This window comes from Neocloeon triangulifer, unplaced genomic scaffold, assembly GCF_031216515.1.
Source record: "Neocloeon triangulifer isolate White Clay Creek 2 clone unplaced genomic scaffold, ASM3121651v1 ptg000022l, whole genome shotgun sequence".
Lineage (NCBI taxonomy): Eukaryota > Metazoa > Arthropoda > Insecta > Ephemeroptera > Baetidae > Neocloeon > Neocloeon triangulifer.
In genome coordinates this window covers 5,401,346-5,418,177 of record NW_026775562.1, presented here as the reverse complement: position 1 = coordinate 5,418,177, position 16,832 = coordinate 5,401,346, and the positions used below count along the sequence as shown (strand labels likewise).

At 34.1% G+C, this 16,832-nt stretch overlaps 1 protein-coding gene and 1 long non-coding RNA gene across 2 annotated transcripts; one reads left to right on the top strand and one right to left on the bottom strand.

Annotated features, from left to right (window-relative positions):
- Positions 1 to 677: 677 nt before the first annotated feature.
- On the bottom strand, positions 678 to 2,724 carry LOC132204433 (uncharacterized). Its single transcript, XR_009442525.1, has 2 exons — positions 2,565 to 2,724; positions 678 to 1,097 (listed from the first exon to the last, which is right to left on the bottom strand). It is a non-coding gene; the product is annotated as an uncharacterized LOC132204433 (long non-coding RNA).
- A 13,121-nt stretch (positions 2,725 to 15,845) lies between these two features.
- On the top strand, positions 15,846 to 16,752 carry LOC132204649 (uncharacterized). The gene is made up of 3 exons (XM_059633271.1): positions 15,846 to 16,156; positions 16,211 to 16,438; positions 16,576 to 16,752. The coding sequence occupies exons 1-3, from the start codon at positions 15,848 to 15,850 to the stop codon at positions 16,750 to 16,752; spliced, it is 714 nt and encodes a 237-aa protein (XP_059489254.1). The 5' UTR covers positions 15,846 to 15,847.
- Positions 16,753 to 16,832: the final 80 nt, after the last annotated feature.

Genomic DNA, 16,832 nt, shown 5'->3' with positions numbered 1-16,832 from the left:
GCTTCTCCCTTTCTTTCTGCACTGGAAAACAACTCGCGTTAACTTTAATTAGAAACGAGAGAGAAAGAGAAAGCGGCAGCCGACGTTATTAAAACTAGAGGTTTTTCAGCCGGAGATCAAAAATGCAGCTGCATCTGAGAAAAACGTTTCTGAAACTCAAATTCAATTTAATTAGAGCGGTCCAGGCGGAGTTGCGGGTTTCTTTCATCGTAATTTTTTTATTTACTTCAATGTTATAAGGAACTGACAAAAAAGTTGAAATTTCAACAAACACAAATTGTTGAAATGTTTTTTTTTACTAACAATCGAATTTTAATTCAATCGTGCAATTTTTATAAGTTACATAGTTGAAAAGAATAATTTTGATTTTCAAACTTTTTTCTTTCATCGCCATGTTCAAAAAGATTTTTTAAATAAAACAACAAAATGAATAATAATTCAATTAATTATTTATATAGTTTTGTGCAGTTCGTTTTTATGAATTTTTATTTGAACTGTTCATGTACATCCTAGCAAAAAAAAATTGGATTTATTCAATTTTTCCTAAATCAGGATTTCTATATTTGAATTTTTTTCGAAGTAAAATTATCTATTGAATTTAATAACGAATTTTTGTAATATTTTAACAAACTGTAACAATTTTTAAAGGAAAATAATTCTTCTTTCACTGTTTAACATTTTTGTTTTATTTTCCTAATTATACATAATTGAATTCGTTAGTGGTTGCTGAACGTGCAAAATATGCAAATACACTTTTATAAAAATGCAATATAATTGAATACATATTTTCTTTTCTAATATAATAGAGTGCCCGAGCGAAAAGAGCTGTGCGTAATTTGAGAGATGGAAAATGGTCACTTCAAAGGAAAAGGTCGTCGACCGCGACTGAAAATGACAGAGAGGGTTCGTCTAATGAAGCAAAGTAAATCTGCTGTTTGCGCTCGGGCAGGGTTAGTTGCGGACGTGGAATATTATCTAATTAGGTGGCGGAGAGGGTGGCCGGGGCTGCATTTCGGCGCGGGGGTAGTCAAAGGGTGTTTGCGTGCGGTTCGCCGCCGCCTCCGTCACGCCTCTCGGCCGGCAGGTAACGCGTCCATCTGTGGAACAAACGAAAAACCAAAATTAGATGGAAAAAATCCAAATAATTTAAATCTGAAGTTATTTTGAATTTAAAATATAATTTATACAATTTATGAAAAATATTTACGTTTTTTTTATAAATTGTCAAATTATATGTTATTTATCAAAATCATTTAACACGTGTTCGGAAAGGAACACATTTTTTTTTGCCCTTTTTGAGAGATTCATATTTCTTTTTAATTTTAAATTGATATCCTAATGAAAAGTTTTGGAAAATGATTTTCTAAAAGAATAAGAATGTAAATGAAATTGATTGTTCAGCGTTGTGAAATTCTTTCATTTTGTAACGATAGAGCCACAAAAGTGGTAAAAATGTATTACAATTTTTTCCTCTTTATTTTTATAGTTTTTCATTATTTGAAAAATGGCTTGTTTTAGACATTTGTTTCATTTGCCTGAAATATTTAAGCATATTTCTAGGTTATTTTATTATTGTTCTTAAAAAATTTGTAGATTTTTCATTCAGTTTTAAATTTCATTTGTGGGAAGAATGTCTTCTTGATGAAAGGAAAATGCTGATTTTATTAAATTTAGTTTAAATTTGTATTAAATATTCAGTGTTGGATTGCAAGAATTGGGGTTTTAGGTAATTCCGCCTTGAGTGATCACGCATACAACTTAGAAGATTTAAAAAGTTTTATCCGTTCTAAATTAAAAAAAAAAAATCGTACTATAATTGATAAATTCCACAAATTTAATATTATTGATTCTTTAATTTTTAAAGTTAATAAAGTTCCAATTTCTAATGGGAAAAGAAGTTAAATTGGCAGGAATTTTATGCAATTGTTTTCACCCCGACTGAAAAAATTGTTAAAATATGAAGCTTTCAATTCAGAGTTTGGTCATAAGTAAAAAAAATATCCAGGTTGGCCGATAGCGATAAGAAATACTTGATCTTATAGGAATTCATTTTATTATTTAATTTAAAACGATTTATACGTTTTTATTTTAAATGGAGTACATTTTTCATCAAATTTTTCTCCCAAATTCAAATTCGTTACGTTTGAAGAATGTTTAAAAATTAAATTTTTGTAAGTTCATAAATTTTGAGCTTAAACGTATTGTTAAATCTTACAATTGCTTCTATTCCAACCATAAATTTTTTCTTCAAGAACAAAACCCGAGAAGAAAGGAAAAATTAACAAATTAATTGATATGTTTTCCCTCCAATTTCACTACGTATTTTTCAGATATGCTATTGTGTCCAAAACAGAGCAAAAATTCACCACTGTGGTTTTAATTCTAAATATTCAGAAATGCTTTGTTTCCTCTCAAATATTTAAATATAAACCCCAGAGGCTGTGTAAATCAACAGCTAGAAAAACAAATAAACTGTTCGACTAAACAAGGGAAATAATGGGTCGTTATTTGATCCATAAAATTTTCCGAGCAACCCATAAAAAATAAATAACGACGGCCCTCACCGTTTAGAAAATTCCCGAGTACAAGAGCCAGAGGAGGAAGAGCAGGAAGATGAGGATGAAGTAGGTGGTGAAGATGTTGGAGGTCTCGCTGGGCATTTTGCGGACGTGTCAACGAGAGTAGCACCAGCGAGAGCCACGGACCGACACCAACTAAAGATGCACCCCGGCCGAGCCTTTAAAAATATTATTCAGCTCCGGCTAATTCCAGCTCTCGGCCGAATTATCCCGCGCCGGCTGCTGGAGCCAAAATATCCCTGGCCTGCGGTCACGCAGCAAAAAAATAAAGACGCCCCAAACTTTGTCTCTTGGCACGATATGGATCGAGAGAAATGTGGCGATATAAACTGCTTTTTTAATGTCCTCCGGCCCATTCATTTCGGGCTGATGTATATTTCGGTCTTGATAACTGGCCTGTTGGCACCAAATTGACTCGAAAGCAGCATTGTTAAGCACTTGACTGCCACTAATTCTTCAGAAAAATAAAAACACGCATAATTTACCCAGATTATTCAAAATTTTACATTTTTATGCAGTTGATTAATTACTTGGAATGATTCCTTTGCATTGGTAAAATGCTTTTTTTTAGCAGAATCACTCTAATAATAATTATTATTATTTTTTAAATTTTTAATTTTTATTTAAAAAAATTCATAATATAAATTTAAATTTATTATAAACTAACCAAAATTGACCAATCAGCAGATTTATTAAAAAACCACTTAATTGACCTTTTTGAAACTTCCAGAAATTTCCTAGCACGAAATATTTCTTAAATTTTAAGACGATCCTCTTTTAATCAAATATTTGTGCCCAATTTTTATTTCCTGCCGGTAAAACCATAAAAATTGCCTTTGTTAAACACGAAATAGTGGCGAGGGAAATAACGATAAAACGATGATTTACGCTGGAAACAACGAGCTGATAAAAATATCGGTCATTACGTCGCAGCCTGTGATAATCTGCACTCGAGATTGCGTTTTGCGCGACAATAAAAGCGTTGGCTTTCATTACAGGGCTTTCACGTTGTGGAAACAATAACCATTTTTTGCGGCCGGATTTTCCACCCATCCATCTGGGCGCACACGTTTCGCAATCGCGGCCGCTTTACGGCCCCTGGTGCTCAAAAGCTCAGTCAGAAATACTCTTGGGTACACAAACAATTTGCGAGTAATGGCCCCATAGTTCGCCAAAATTGCTTTTCAGAATCATTGTGAAATCACCAGCGAGAGGAAAACAGGCAAATTCACAATTATTTCAAATCCGGAAAGATAATGTGAATTGAAACTTGCTTCATAAGAAGAAAATGATTAAGAAATTTAATATATGAATTTAAAAATTGAAAATTTGCATTAAACAAAATGATAATAAATTTAAAAGTTGTTATTTCGTACAAAACAGAAAGTGAAATTTTTGTACGGAAATAATATTTTTATGATGGAATTAATTGTTCTAAAATATTGAAAATATTTTTAATGTTTATTCTCGTATAATTGTAAGAAATTAACCTAATATTGGCAGTCTATTGCATCATTAATAAAACAATCATGCTCATCATCATCATCATTCATCTATTTTAACATAAAATTTTGGTTTACTGGTAATTTTAAATTTGATCACTTTGAGATTCACAAAAAAATGTAAATTATTTTTAACGTTATAAATATATTTAAAATAAATATTTTTAGGAATCACCAAGGATTCATTTATAGAGATTAATTCTATAAAAGTTTAATTATTAATCTTATTAACTACTTTCACTGAAATTTATTATTTTCGTTTACATTGAAATTAAAAATTTTGATATTCACTGGGCGAAATTGAGAAATTTCACTGTAAGAATAACGCAGAGATACATTGAAATTTGTTCATGTAAATATTTAAAGGTTTATTGCTTTTTTCAAATTCCTCACTTAGTATACTTTAATTATGGATTTGGTTCTCGTAAAAAACTTCATTATAGTAAAAATTTGCTTAAAATAATTTTATATCCATTTCTGATTTAGGTCTGTACACTTTAATTGTTTATGTGTAATTGAATTTTAGATCTCCTTTTTCACTTCTTTGTTATTCACGATTTTAGCAAAGGTTCATTTTCAAAGAAATGCTCCGAATCTAGATTAAAAGCTAATGCTCGCGTTGTGTGTATTCAAGTATGACTCCCACGATAAAAACACTCGCGGCCTTCCCTTTCAAAGCGGGCAATTGTTTGGAAATCCACGTCGTTATCGCTCTCACAAAACTCTAAAAACCGATGGGTCGGAAAAAAAATTCCCCAAAAAATCGGAATTCTTTACTTTTTACTGGATTTTTGTCGCGCGGCTTTTGGAAAAAAAAACTCGGTCAAATGGCACAAAAGCGGCCGACGGATGAAAGTGGCGTAATTGGTGCTCAGGACGCGAAAATCCACAAAGCGTGACAAAAATGATCCCCGCGGCCATATATTTTTATAAACGTGTATTTTCACAAAACAGCGTGTTTGCCTGTCAAAACAAACTCTCCGACAAAACAAATGGTCGGCACGAGAGAAGAGATAATTAAAGAAAAACATACTTGAAAATTATTGCGCGCCGGGCCAAGAGCCAGCAATTTTTCGTCGGACATTGTTTTTCTTTTGAGCCCTCAAAGTTGGAATGCAAATTTCGTGTCAGGAGCAGCCGCACGGCCTCGGGATCGCTGAGATCATTGCTGACAGCTTTCTGCGTCACTAACTTTGCTGGTAATGAGTTTTCTAAATACAAATAAAAATAGGAAAACTCTTTTGCAATGAGGAATTCACAATTATAAACAAAATTAATAAATTTTGCAATTCTTCAACCTTTTCCCAAAAATTTTCAGTTTAAAATTAAAGCAATCAATAAACCTTTGGGACTTTGAAAGGCTGCAAAGTCCACAATTTTTGTCAATGGAATTTTGACGATCTAAAAATTTTCACTCCTTCGTCTAGAATAGATCAAACCAAATAATCATCCCGCTCCACTTTTGTATTTGGGTCAGATATAACTTTTCAATTTTTAAGCATCCGTTTTATACTAAAATATGCACCTGCTGCGCGTGACGCGTCAATTTTGTTCAACTCACTCGACCCCGTTTTCCTGAGTCTGTCCTTCAGCACATCTCATAATATATAATATCTCTCGGAGATTTATTTATTAAAATAAAAAACATGTGAGCCGATCCAAAGTTAATTAAGAGGTCCAAGAAGAATCACCATGGTGACGCGAGAGTGTCGCTTGGCAACAACTCGCAAATTAGAAGCACTTCAAAGACTTTTTGTCGGAGGTGCCGCAAGCGTGATTTAATTTGACGGCGCGGCTCTTTATCAACCGCCGCTTTGTGTCTCGTTCCCCAAAAGTGTGAGCGAGTCTCGCCAACAAATTTCTTACACGTGCATTTGAACAAACAACATCATTTGTAGTGACACTTTTGAATACAGAAGCTTTTTTTGCATTTTCTATCAGAAAAATAGATTAATGGTGGTTTTGGTGACGTTTTATTCTTTATGGAGCTTCCCCTTGCTCGTCTTTCTTCCCACTCGTTAAGTGAATGGAGAAATTTATGTATTTAATGTATTTCATATTTTTTAATGTACCAAAAAAGCTGAAAGAGTATCAAATGCTTTCGGCACGTAGTTTCTTCTCCTGCAGTCCAAAAATTATGTTGGCCTCAGAGCCATGGGGCCTTATGGCTCTGGCAGGAGACAACCTTTTTTTGTCAACATAACAGAGCTGATGACCAAGGTTTGCTGTAGTATTTAAAATACATATATCTTTATAAGTAAAATTATAAACTATAAAAAATTCTGAATACAAACTTATTGATTTGTTTCCAACATTGACTCTGTGTTTATTACAAACACTTTCGATTTGCTATTCAGCAAAAGGAATGTGATATTGTCGAAAATACCATTGGTGACCCTTGGTGACCTGCCGTCACGCATCGCCCCCTTGGGGAAGAAGTCCGAAGAGGCATTTTCGGACGAATTCCTTTTGGACAAAGTCCAGCGACCCATCTCACTCTTAAGGTTTGAAAATAATTTAAATATGTAAATATTTCATATTTGAAAGTTCCGAATTCCTTATTTTTAGAGTAGTCAGATTTTATTTTATGAAGATTTAGATAATGTGCTCTCATTGAAAAATTCCGAGAAGACGTTGTATCGTTCCATTTCCATGACTAAATCCTAGTAATCAATGTTTATACAATGCTGTATGATGTTTTACTATCAATAATGGCAATAATCCGTGCGCAATAATCTGAAATATCCCCAACATTGATCACTATGATTTGCTTTTAACTTAGGGCTGCATTGCTGCATTTAAAATAATATTAATTTCATTTAAAAGCGACTTTTACTTTTGCTGCGTTTTATTTTTATTTTAAATGGTCAACCAAATCACAAATTAAAAATGGCTTACGACACACCCAGAAATGATTTAGCTTTCAAATTTTTGCTAATTATATTTTCCGATTTAATTGAAAATAAATTTACGAAAATTTAATGAAACCTTTTGATAGGAATGAAATGAAATCAAATTTTATGAATATTACTCTCGTCTCTTACAATAAATCTTTGATTATCGTCCACGGACCTAATAATTTAAATCTAGTAAATCAATGTTATACTCGCTTGGAGATAATTTTGCACGAATTCCTTTCCCTCTTTTTGCACCCACCAGTGCCGCCGATTTAATAATATCTCTCCGGCCAGAGCTGGCCAATATGTCGAAGAATTTCGAGTTTTCACTTACATTTCTACGAGAGAAGCGCGCCTCCTTCTTATTTTTAGATCGCCCTGCGCCAACAGCTCCAAAGAACGGTCCAGCGGTGTTGTATGATATTTTTATAAAGCCAGATGTTTATAGAATCGTCCACCTTCGATCAGCTAGATGTAAAACATTAAACATATTTTCCTCTCATGATTATTCGATGATTGACAAAAGGATGTGGAGTTTTCCTTTTCTGGAAGGTTTATTTAAGCCATTTTTCAATTCAGCTTTTGGTTTTAATAAATTGAAATCAAGCTAGTGCAGTTTTGATAGAGATGACTAAATTAAATTTAATATAAGTTTTGTCACTTTTTCATTGGAAATGAAGATCTTGGGCTTTTTCCTCGTTGTAAAACATTGTTTTTATTCAAAAGGGCGTCGTTTTTTTTCATAAAAATAAATACATTTTTACAACGAAGAAAAAAAGCCCGTTCTTCATTTCCATGATCATCTAATTAAGTGGTCCAACAAAATGCATTTTTTAAATTTTTCTGTCTAAATTAGAACTAGACTTATTTAAAATTTCATTTCCAAATAATATTAATAAGTTCTAGAAAATTATATTTTTGATTACAAAAGGTCGATTGAACGTAAATTCACAATACAGAAAGGTCTGGAATAAGCTGAAGCAAGTCAATGAATGAGCTGCCATGCGTCCTTTCATTTTCAGATCAACAAACGCTTCCTCTGGCTCTGTATTACAGGCAGTTTCTTATGCTCTTGAAGATTTTTGGCGTTCGTCCCAATCACGTGACTTGCGAAATAAATATCATCTGCACATTTTGGATCGAAGCGTCCGGAAATGGTTAGTTAAGTAGTTAATATTAAAGAAATGTCACAGGCTCCAATTAAACGAAAAATTCATAAAGAGGAAAAGGTTCTAAAATTTATTTTCAAAGCACCAACATCTCATCTAATTGCTGTATATTTTCAACTTGAATGGGATATGTCATTTTTCAAATACATTTTAGGACTAAAGGTGTATTTTAATTATTTTTTCCAATTAAAACGAGTTTATTTATTGAAAAGGTTTTCATTATATTAAAGAAAATTTTCGTTGTAATTTACGCCGTAAAAATTTAAAATTTATTGAATATACTTTTCTTTTAGAAAAGATTTTATAGATAAGCGTTCTCAAAAAAAAAGTTGTCGTCGCGCTCAAATGCAAATAGTCTCCCCAGTAAAAGTTTCCTCAATACAAGTGGAACTGCGTTTCAAAAGTGCATTTTCATTAAATTCTAACTAAATTTTGTTATTCTTTTGACTTCTAAAAATAAAAGTAAGAAACATTTTAAGTGGACTTTAGTTTTTAGCATCACCTCACTGACTTTTCAACTTTTTTCATCAACATAATGTTTGTATTTATAGTATGTACTATGAATACTCTAATTACCAAAAGAAAAAAGATTCTACTTCACGAGGAAACTACAATTTGATAACGAAAATTTTGCAGTGAGGCTATTAAAAGTCTTAAATTATTTTACTTCAAAAAAATTTTGAAACCCGAACAAGGATAAAATATAAATAAATAGCATCTGTTTGAATTGCTTTCGAATTTAAATCAGGAATCGAAATGGAGTTCTTTCAAGTAATTGTGCAGCTCGAAATTTAGAAATTATAAATTAATTCTTTTTCTCGAACATAATGCATAAAATTAATAAAAAAAAAATTGCAAATCTCCACTATATTGAAATCTAGTTTGGATTAGCCTGATAATTTGAGTCAATTATGAACTAAATTGCTTCTTAAAAGGAGAAACCACAGAAATAAAATACATATTGAACTACTAAATTTGATTGCCAATAATTTTCACTCCCTTGATTTGTAACTTTTGAAGTTACAAGGGGCGATTTGTATAATAAAATAAGTAAACAATTTAAAACAAACTTGTATATTTTCTCTCACCTTTGTTCTGGGTTCACAGCGTGTGCCACAAAATGTATACGATTGCGAGGAGCAGGAGGATGATGACGTAGTTCATGGCGAGCGCGTGGTACTCGGTGCCTCCGGACGCCTTCATGATATTGTTGCACCCTTGGAGCTCCGGAGGCGAAGTGAAGTTTCTCGGGTTGTGTCAAAAAATACGATTTCCTCCGTCCGCCGCCGCTGCTGGAGCACAAGTGGAAGTCCAGCAGACTCTCCGCACTTTTGCTCTCAAGTGTGGCTTGACGTCACCCTCCGGAGAGCTTGTTTATCTATGTGCTGCATGGAATAATTTTACACAGACACTTCTAGTGTATGGGTACATAAATCGACGGCTAAATCAGAACACGCGGGGCCAACTTAAACGCTCTCGTTTTGTGATTAGAGCACGGCGCTATTTGCGTAGCTCCTTGCTTGATTGACCTGTTGAAAGGGGAACAATTAGAGTCTCAAAATTAGAAATTCGAGACTATCATCAAAGGTTAAAAAACTGAGGATTTCATAGCTTTTCTTATATGATCTTATTTCATAGCGATGAAGCTCCTTTTATGGACATAAAAAAGGTGTTTTTTTTTTTAAATAAAGCCAACAATTCATTTTTTTTATCCTATTCAAATAAGTTTCATATCTCTGTGTCTAGGACGTTTTCATCAAAAATTAGTTCCTTGTTATCATATGGAAAAAAACTATAAGTCAAAATATGTATTGAAATCAGTACTTTTATTTTAAAAATCCAGTATCTTTAAGAACTTGATTGGTCCTTGCAACAAGTTTATCTTTGTATTTCCATAGCGTAGCGTCTCGTACAATAGCTTTTTTCCCTTTTTTTGTTTCATTTTTTCTGCACTCGATCCTTTCCTGGCCGATGCAATAGTGTTGAAGTTGCGATTCCGAAGGGTCGAATGTAAGATAATCGCACTCTTTATTTACACACGTCACAGGATAATGACAGTAGAGGAAAATAATCTTTCCAACGTCAAAGAACGCCTTGGTATGCATTCTCCTATGATTGACCGGGTCATGGTCTTTGTTTCTGTGCACATTTTGCAGCATGTGCATGTACTTGGGAATGCCAGGGAACCAGGATTGCCGATCAATCTGGTCATCCATGAAAAATGTGTTCCTGGTCAAGAAAGCCGCCAAATATTTGTTGTCTGCGGCAGCTCTTGGTAAAGCTACTTCGTAAACCAAATCGCGCCAGTTGTCCTTGCTAATGGGGACGATAACCTAAAATAAATTGAAATAAATGAGTATATTTATCATCAAATAAGGCTGCATTCCCCAGTTTATTTATTAGTAAATTTATTAATAAAATTTAAAACAAAACAGAATTAAAATTACGCATCAAAAATAAAATTCACTATGAATAAAACTGGATTGAGATCTTTTTATATCTTACTTCATCAATATCCAAAGTGGTGACGTAGTTGAATTTGTAAAGATTTCGGTACAAGCAATCGGCTTGCTGCATAGCATCGTTCTTGTATTGAAACCATTTCTCATTAGCCAAAAATTCGGATATAAACTGTGGAGAATTTGGAAAGTTTCCAGGTAATGTTACAGGCACGTGTTCGAAGTCGCCTTTGCTTGCGTAATAGTCGAGTACGCTGGTTATGTTCTCGTGAGTCTGAAACATGATATTTTTTATTTAAAAATTAAATTTCTTGATCATATATTTAAATACTTGATAATTGTAAATGACAATTTTTTGAGCTCCTAGAATTTTTAGCAACTCGATCCATTCGACAATTCTGACCGCCATGTGTGGTTTGTGAGTCAAAAAGAGTGCTTTGACGCAGACCAGAAAGTCCTTTTTCTTTTCCCCAGCAGGCAAAGGGTTGTAAATGACCCGAAGATTGTTTGTCGCCTTTTCACACGGTGCTTCAACCAAAGATACGGAAGCAGGAATTCTGCCCGACATGGTTGAGGGAATATTACAGGAGACTAAATACGGCAGCATTTTACTATTCTCAATGTTTCCAGTGACGAACATCTTGACAAGTGGCGAAGCCTGTATAAAATGTAAGGATTTAAGTTGGGCATTTTCATTACTATTCTTCCTCAAATTTGAAAGTAATCAACAGTGAAGAAAAATATTGCAATAAATAAATTAATATTGCAGTGTATTCTCCCATTATTTTTTAAATTTAAGAATGACTTCATTCAGGATGTCTGCACCTGATAGAAACCAGGACCTTTAAAGCGTTGCTTTCAAAAACGTCATTATTGAATGCAAACATGGTTTTTCCATGCGTGAATATATTATTTATTTTAAAACAAATTGATTGACTCCTGTGTATTAATTGCAAAATTAAGATATTTGTGTTGCATTCTGAACCTAAGATATCACATGTTGTAAACGCAATGAAAATATTTTTTAATCTCCAAAACGTGCATAAAAACCTGAACTAGAGTTGGTTTCTGTTCGCCGTCGAACCACAGTTGGCAGTACGGGCTTTTTTTGACATTCACTAATTTAGTTAGAAATGTAATGACTCGGACGATTGCAGTTGATGTCCGGTTATCAAAGTAAGCTCCATACATGTAGTAAACGACATTGCTGGCTTTCATTTCTTGCACTTGCCAGTAAAGGTTGCTGTATTTGATTTCAAACGGGGTCGTGTATTTGGCGCAAGAGGCATTAAAACGGAATTTAGTGGCGTCGATTTTTCTTGCAAATTGAAGAGGAGCGTGGAATTCTCTATCCTAAAAATTGAGCTATTATCATTCAAAATATTTAATATTTTTTGCAAATATTTTTAAATAAATACCAAACCCTGCTCATTTCCAAATACTCTTTTGTCGATCAGCAACTGACTGTTTGGATCTCGAGGGTTGGAATCTTTTGTCAAAAATAAGTGCTTGTTAAGGTGTAAAATTATTTGCCAGAAAAAAATTGGTATGATAAATAACAAGGCCAACTTGTAGCTACCAAAATGACTTGTCCGCATGTTGTGGTTTCCAGGTGTAAAATAAAAGCTTTTAATTCAAGTATGCTTCCTCTTTCCCTACGTGGTTTTTGTTATCAACATTAGATTAAGCGTCCCATGGCAATGAGGAATTTCATTTTGAACCACTGAAACTCAACCCGCTCAATATATGTTGAATATTTTTAACTGTCAAAAAATGAACTTGAACGAATTTTTTGCCAAATAATATTTATATTCTGACAGCATTTGGAGCTTTTCAGACTTTTATTTATTTTGATATAATTTTTTAATATATTCAATTCTTATTTTTTTCTGTGTAATGTTTATGTAAAAAATTTGTAATTTCCAAACATTTTTAAAAGTCAAGGTAAAATTAATTGCGTCTGCACAAAATATTATTTTTTTTTTTTAAATTCACAGAAATCGACAAGTATTTATTTCAAATTGATACCCATCGCCCTTCTTTAGAAACTGTAATTTTGCAATATAGAACATTTAAATATATTTTTTTTAATTTAACTTCTGCAGAAATTGAAATATTGCCCTTTAACAAACATTTTAGACTTAACGTGGGACATTTAAAACTAAAATTTATTGAATGTTGGAAACGAAGAGATTTTCATACCAGTCTACACATTGTTAAATATTTAATTTTAAAAATCATTTATTTCTTTCAGGACGTGATTTGTTCTTGCAACAAGTTGATCTTTGTATTTCCACAGCGAAATGTCTCTGACAATGGCTTTTGTTTTATTCTTTCTGCAGTCAATCCTTTTCCGGCCAATGCAATAGTGTTGAAGCTGCGATTCCGAAGGGTCGAATGTTAGATAATCGCACTCTTCAGTTACACACGTCACAGGACGATGACCGTATAGGAAAATAATCTTCCCAACGTCAAAAAAGGCCTTCGAATGCTTACTGTATTGACGGACCACCGGGTCATGGATTTTGTTTCTATTCACATTTTGCAGCATGTGCATGTACTTGGGAATGTCAGGGAACCAGGACTGCCGTTCAATCTGGTCATCCATGAAAAATGTGTTCCTGGTCACGTAAGCCGCCAAAGATTTGTTCTGTTCGGCAGCTCTTGGTAAAGCCACTTCGTAAACCAAATCGCGCCAGTTGTTCTTTTTCATGGGAACGATTACCTAAAATGATTATTATATTTTATTATCAAATTGGGCTGCAACCCGTGGTGTAACGTCATTGAAAATAATAAGAAACTCCTATTTTTTAATTAAATTGTAAATTTAAATCAGCATTGTTGTCCTTATTTACTTCATCAGTATCCAATGTGGTGACGTAGTTGAATTTGTAGAGATTTCGGTACAAGCAATCAGTTTTTTGCACAGCGTCATTCTTGTATTGAACCAATTTCACCTTTTCCAAAAATTTTGATATCAAATGTGGAGAATTGGGAAAGTTTCCAGGGAGTGTGATAGGCACGTGCTCAAAGTCGCCTTTGCTTGCGTAATAATTTAGTACTCTGGTAATGTTCTCGTGAGTCTGAAATAATTATTTACTGTAACAGTTTATATGAATTTCTCGAATATATACGTGAAAATTGTAAATGTCAATTTTTTGAGCTCCCAGAATTTTGAGCAACTCAATCCACTCGACTATCCTGACCGCCATGTGCGGCTTGTGCGTCAAAAAGAGTGCTTTGACGCACACCAAAAAGTCCTTTTTCTTTTCCCCCGTAGGCAAAGGGTTGTAAATGACTCGAAAATTGTTGGTCGCCTTTTCACACGGTGCTTCAACCAAAGATACGGAAACAGGAACTTTGCCTGACATGGCTGAGGGAATATTGCAAGAGACCAAGTATGGAAGCATTTTACATTTCTCTATAGTCCCGCTGACAAACATCTTGACAAGTGGCGATGCCTGTATAACAGGAAAGATTTAAATTTTAAAATTTAATTTTGAAATTTAATTTTGAAAGAAAATGATAGCAAAAATTAGATTATTCTGCAATTTTCTTGAGTTTTATTTTAAATTAAAATGTGCGCATAACAACCTGAACTATCGTTGGTTTCCGTTTACCGTCGAACCAAAGTTGGCAATAAGGGCTTTTTGTGATATTCACCATTTTCGTCAAAAATGTAATGACGCGAACGGCTGCAGTGGTTGTCCGGTTATCAAAGAAAGCTCCATACATGTAGTACACGACATTGCTGGCTTTCATTTCTTGCACTTGCCAGTAAAGGTTGCTGTATTTGATTTCAAACGGGGTCGTGTATTTGGCGCAAGAGGCATTAAAACGGAATTTAGTGGCGTCGATTTTGCTTGCAAATTGAAGAGGAGCGTGGAATTCTTTTTCCTAAAAATTGAGCTATTATCATTCAAAATATTTAATATTTTTTAATAAGTACCAAATTCTGTTCATTTCCAAATACTCGTTTGTAAATCTGCAACCGACTGTTTGGATTTCGAAGGTTGCAGTCTTTTGTTAAAAATAAGCGCTCGTTGAGGAGCAAAATTATTTGCCATGAAAAAATTGCAGCAATAAATAGCAAGGCCAATTTGTAGCTACCAAAGTGAATTGTCCGCATGGTGCGCCTTTCAAGTGTAAAATGAACTGCTTGTGGTTCCGGTGTGTCTCTCGAATTTTAAACTTCTTCTTTCCTCATTTACGTGTTTTTTGTGTGTGTTATCAAAATTTGATACCATTTGTTTGCTGGCACAACATTTCATTTCGAAACAAGCCTCTCAATATGTTGACTATATTTAGTCGTCGAAAGCAGAAACTGGCCATGCTGATTATCGCTACGATTTTTTTATGGAAAATAATATCGCTTTTCAGATATCATTCAGTTTTCACGACAGACGATGATCCTAGAAACCCAAACAGTCGGTTGCTAATTGACAAACGAGTATTTGGAACGGACTTGAAGTTGGAACTCGTAACATTTATACAAAAAACTTTTATTATTAAATTCATATCCATTTTCAGGCTAAAGAATTCCACGCGCCTCTTCAATTTGCAAGCAAAATTGGCTCCGAAGAATACCGTTTTAATGCCACTTGCGCCAATTACACGTCCCCATTCGAAATCAGCTACAGCAACCTTTACTGGCAAGTGCAAAAAATGAAATTTAGCAAGGTTGAGTACTACATGTATGGCGCTTACTTTGACAACCGGACAACAACTGCCGTCGTTCGCGTTATTGCATTTCTGACTAAATTATGGGATAACATCAATAGACCTTACTGCCAACTATGGTTCGACGGCGAACGGAAACCAGCAATAGTCAAGGTATTCAATAAAAGTTGTTTTTATATTTTGATAAAGATCACACAAAAAAGGCAATGAAATATTCAAAATTATAGAGTACAATTTCGGTTCTTCTTTTCAAATGTGTTTGACATTTTGATGACAGTTGCAGTTTCTACTAGTATTTCGTTATATGTGTAGCTAAAAAATAAAAAGGTTATATTTTTAATATTTTTCAATTATAAATTTTCTAATGCGTACGTGTATAAATAATGGAAATGAAGAGAACGAGCTTTTTCAGATTTATAAAGAAATTTACAGCGAGGATCTCTTCACTTCCAATATCGTTTCTTCGTGTATAAATATGATTTATTATAAGCGCCGTGGAAAATTTATACCGATATTATTAAACTAAATTTTTAAGCTACACAGGCACTGCCACTGGAAAAGATGTTCACCTTTGGCGCCATTGGACACAATCTCATGCTGCCGTATTTAGTCACCTGCAAGATTCCCTCGACCATGTCAGGCAAAGTTCCTGCTTCAGTATCTTTGGTCGACACACCATGCAAAAAAGCGACCAACAATCTTCGGGTCATTTACAACCCTTTGCCTGCGGGGGAAAAGAAAAAGGACTTTCTGGTCTGCGTCAAAGCACTCTTTTTGACGCACAAACCACACATGGCGGTCAGAATAGTAGAGTGGATCGAGTTGCTCAAAATTCTGGGAGCTCAGGAAATTGTCATTTACAATTTTCAGGTGGCTAGATTGTAACAATATTTTAATTTATCGTTAAATATAAAATCTTTCCAGACTCACGAGAATATAACTCGGGTTCTTGACTATTACGCAAAAAAGGATAACTTCAAACACGTGCCAATAACGCTTCCTGGGAAGTTCCCGAATTCACGACACTTGATATCCGACTTTATGGCCAAAGCGAATTATTTTCAATATAAAAACGATGCTATGCAGCAAGCCGATTGCTTGTACCGAAATCTCTACAAATTCAACTACGTCACCGTTCTGGACGTTGATGAAGTAAGTAAACTGAAAAATTAAAAAATGTCAAATTTTTGCAATCCAAAATGATTAAAACCCGGAACAAAGCGATCACAATGTAACAAAATATTTAAATTTTTTTCGTTTCGATTATTAAAGGTGATTGTTCCCGTTAGCACGGACCACTGGCGGGATTTGATCTACAAGATAGCAGCTTAGCGCCAAGAATTGCTCAGCAGCATAAATCTTATGCAGGTTACGTGGCCAGGAACACATTTTTCATGGATGACCAGATTGAACGGCAGTCATGGTTCCATGGCTTCCCAAGTACATGCACATGCTGCAAAATGTGAACCGCAACAATTCTCACTTTGAGGCAATTGAGGGAAAAAATTCCCACACGAAGGGCTTCTTTGAAGTTGAAAAGCTGCTT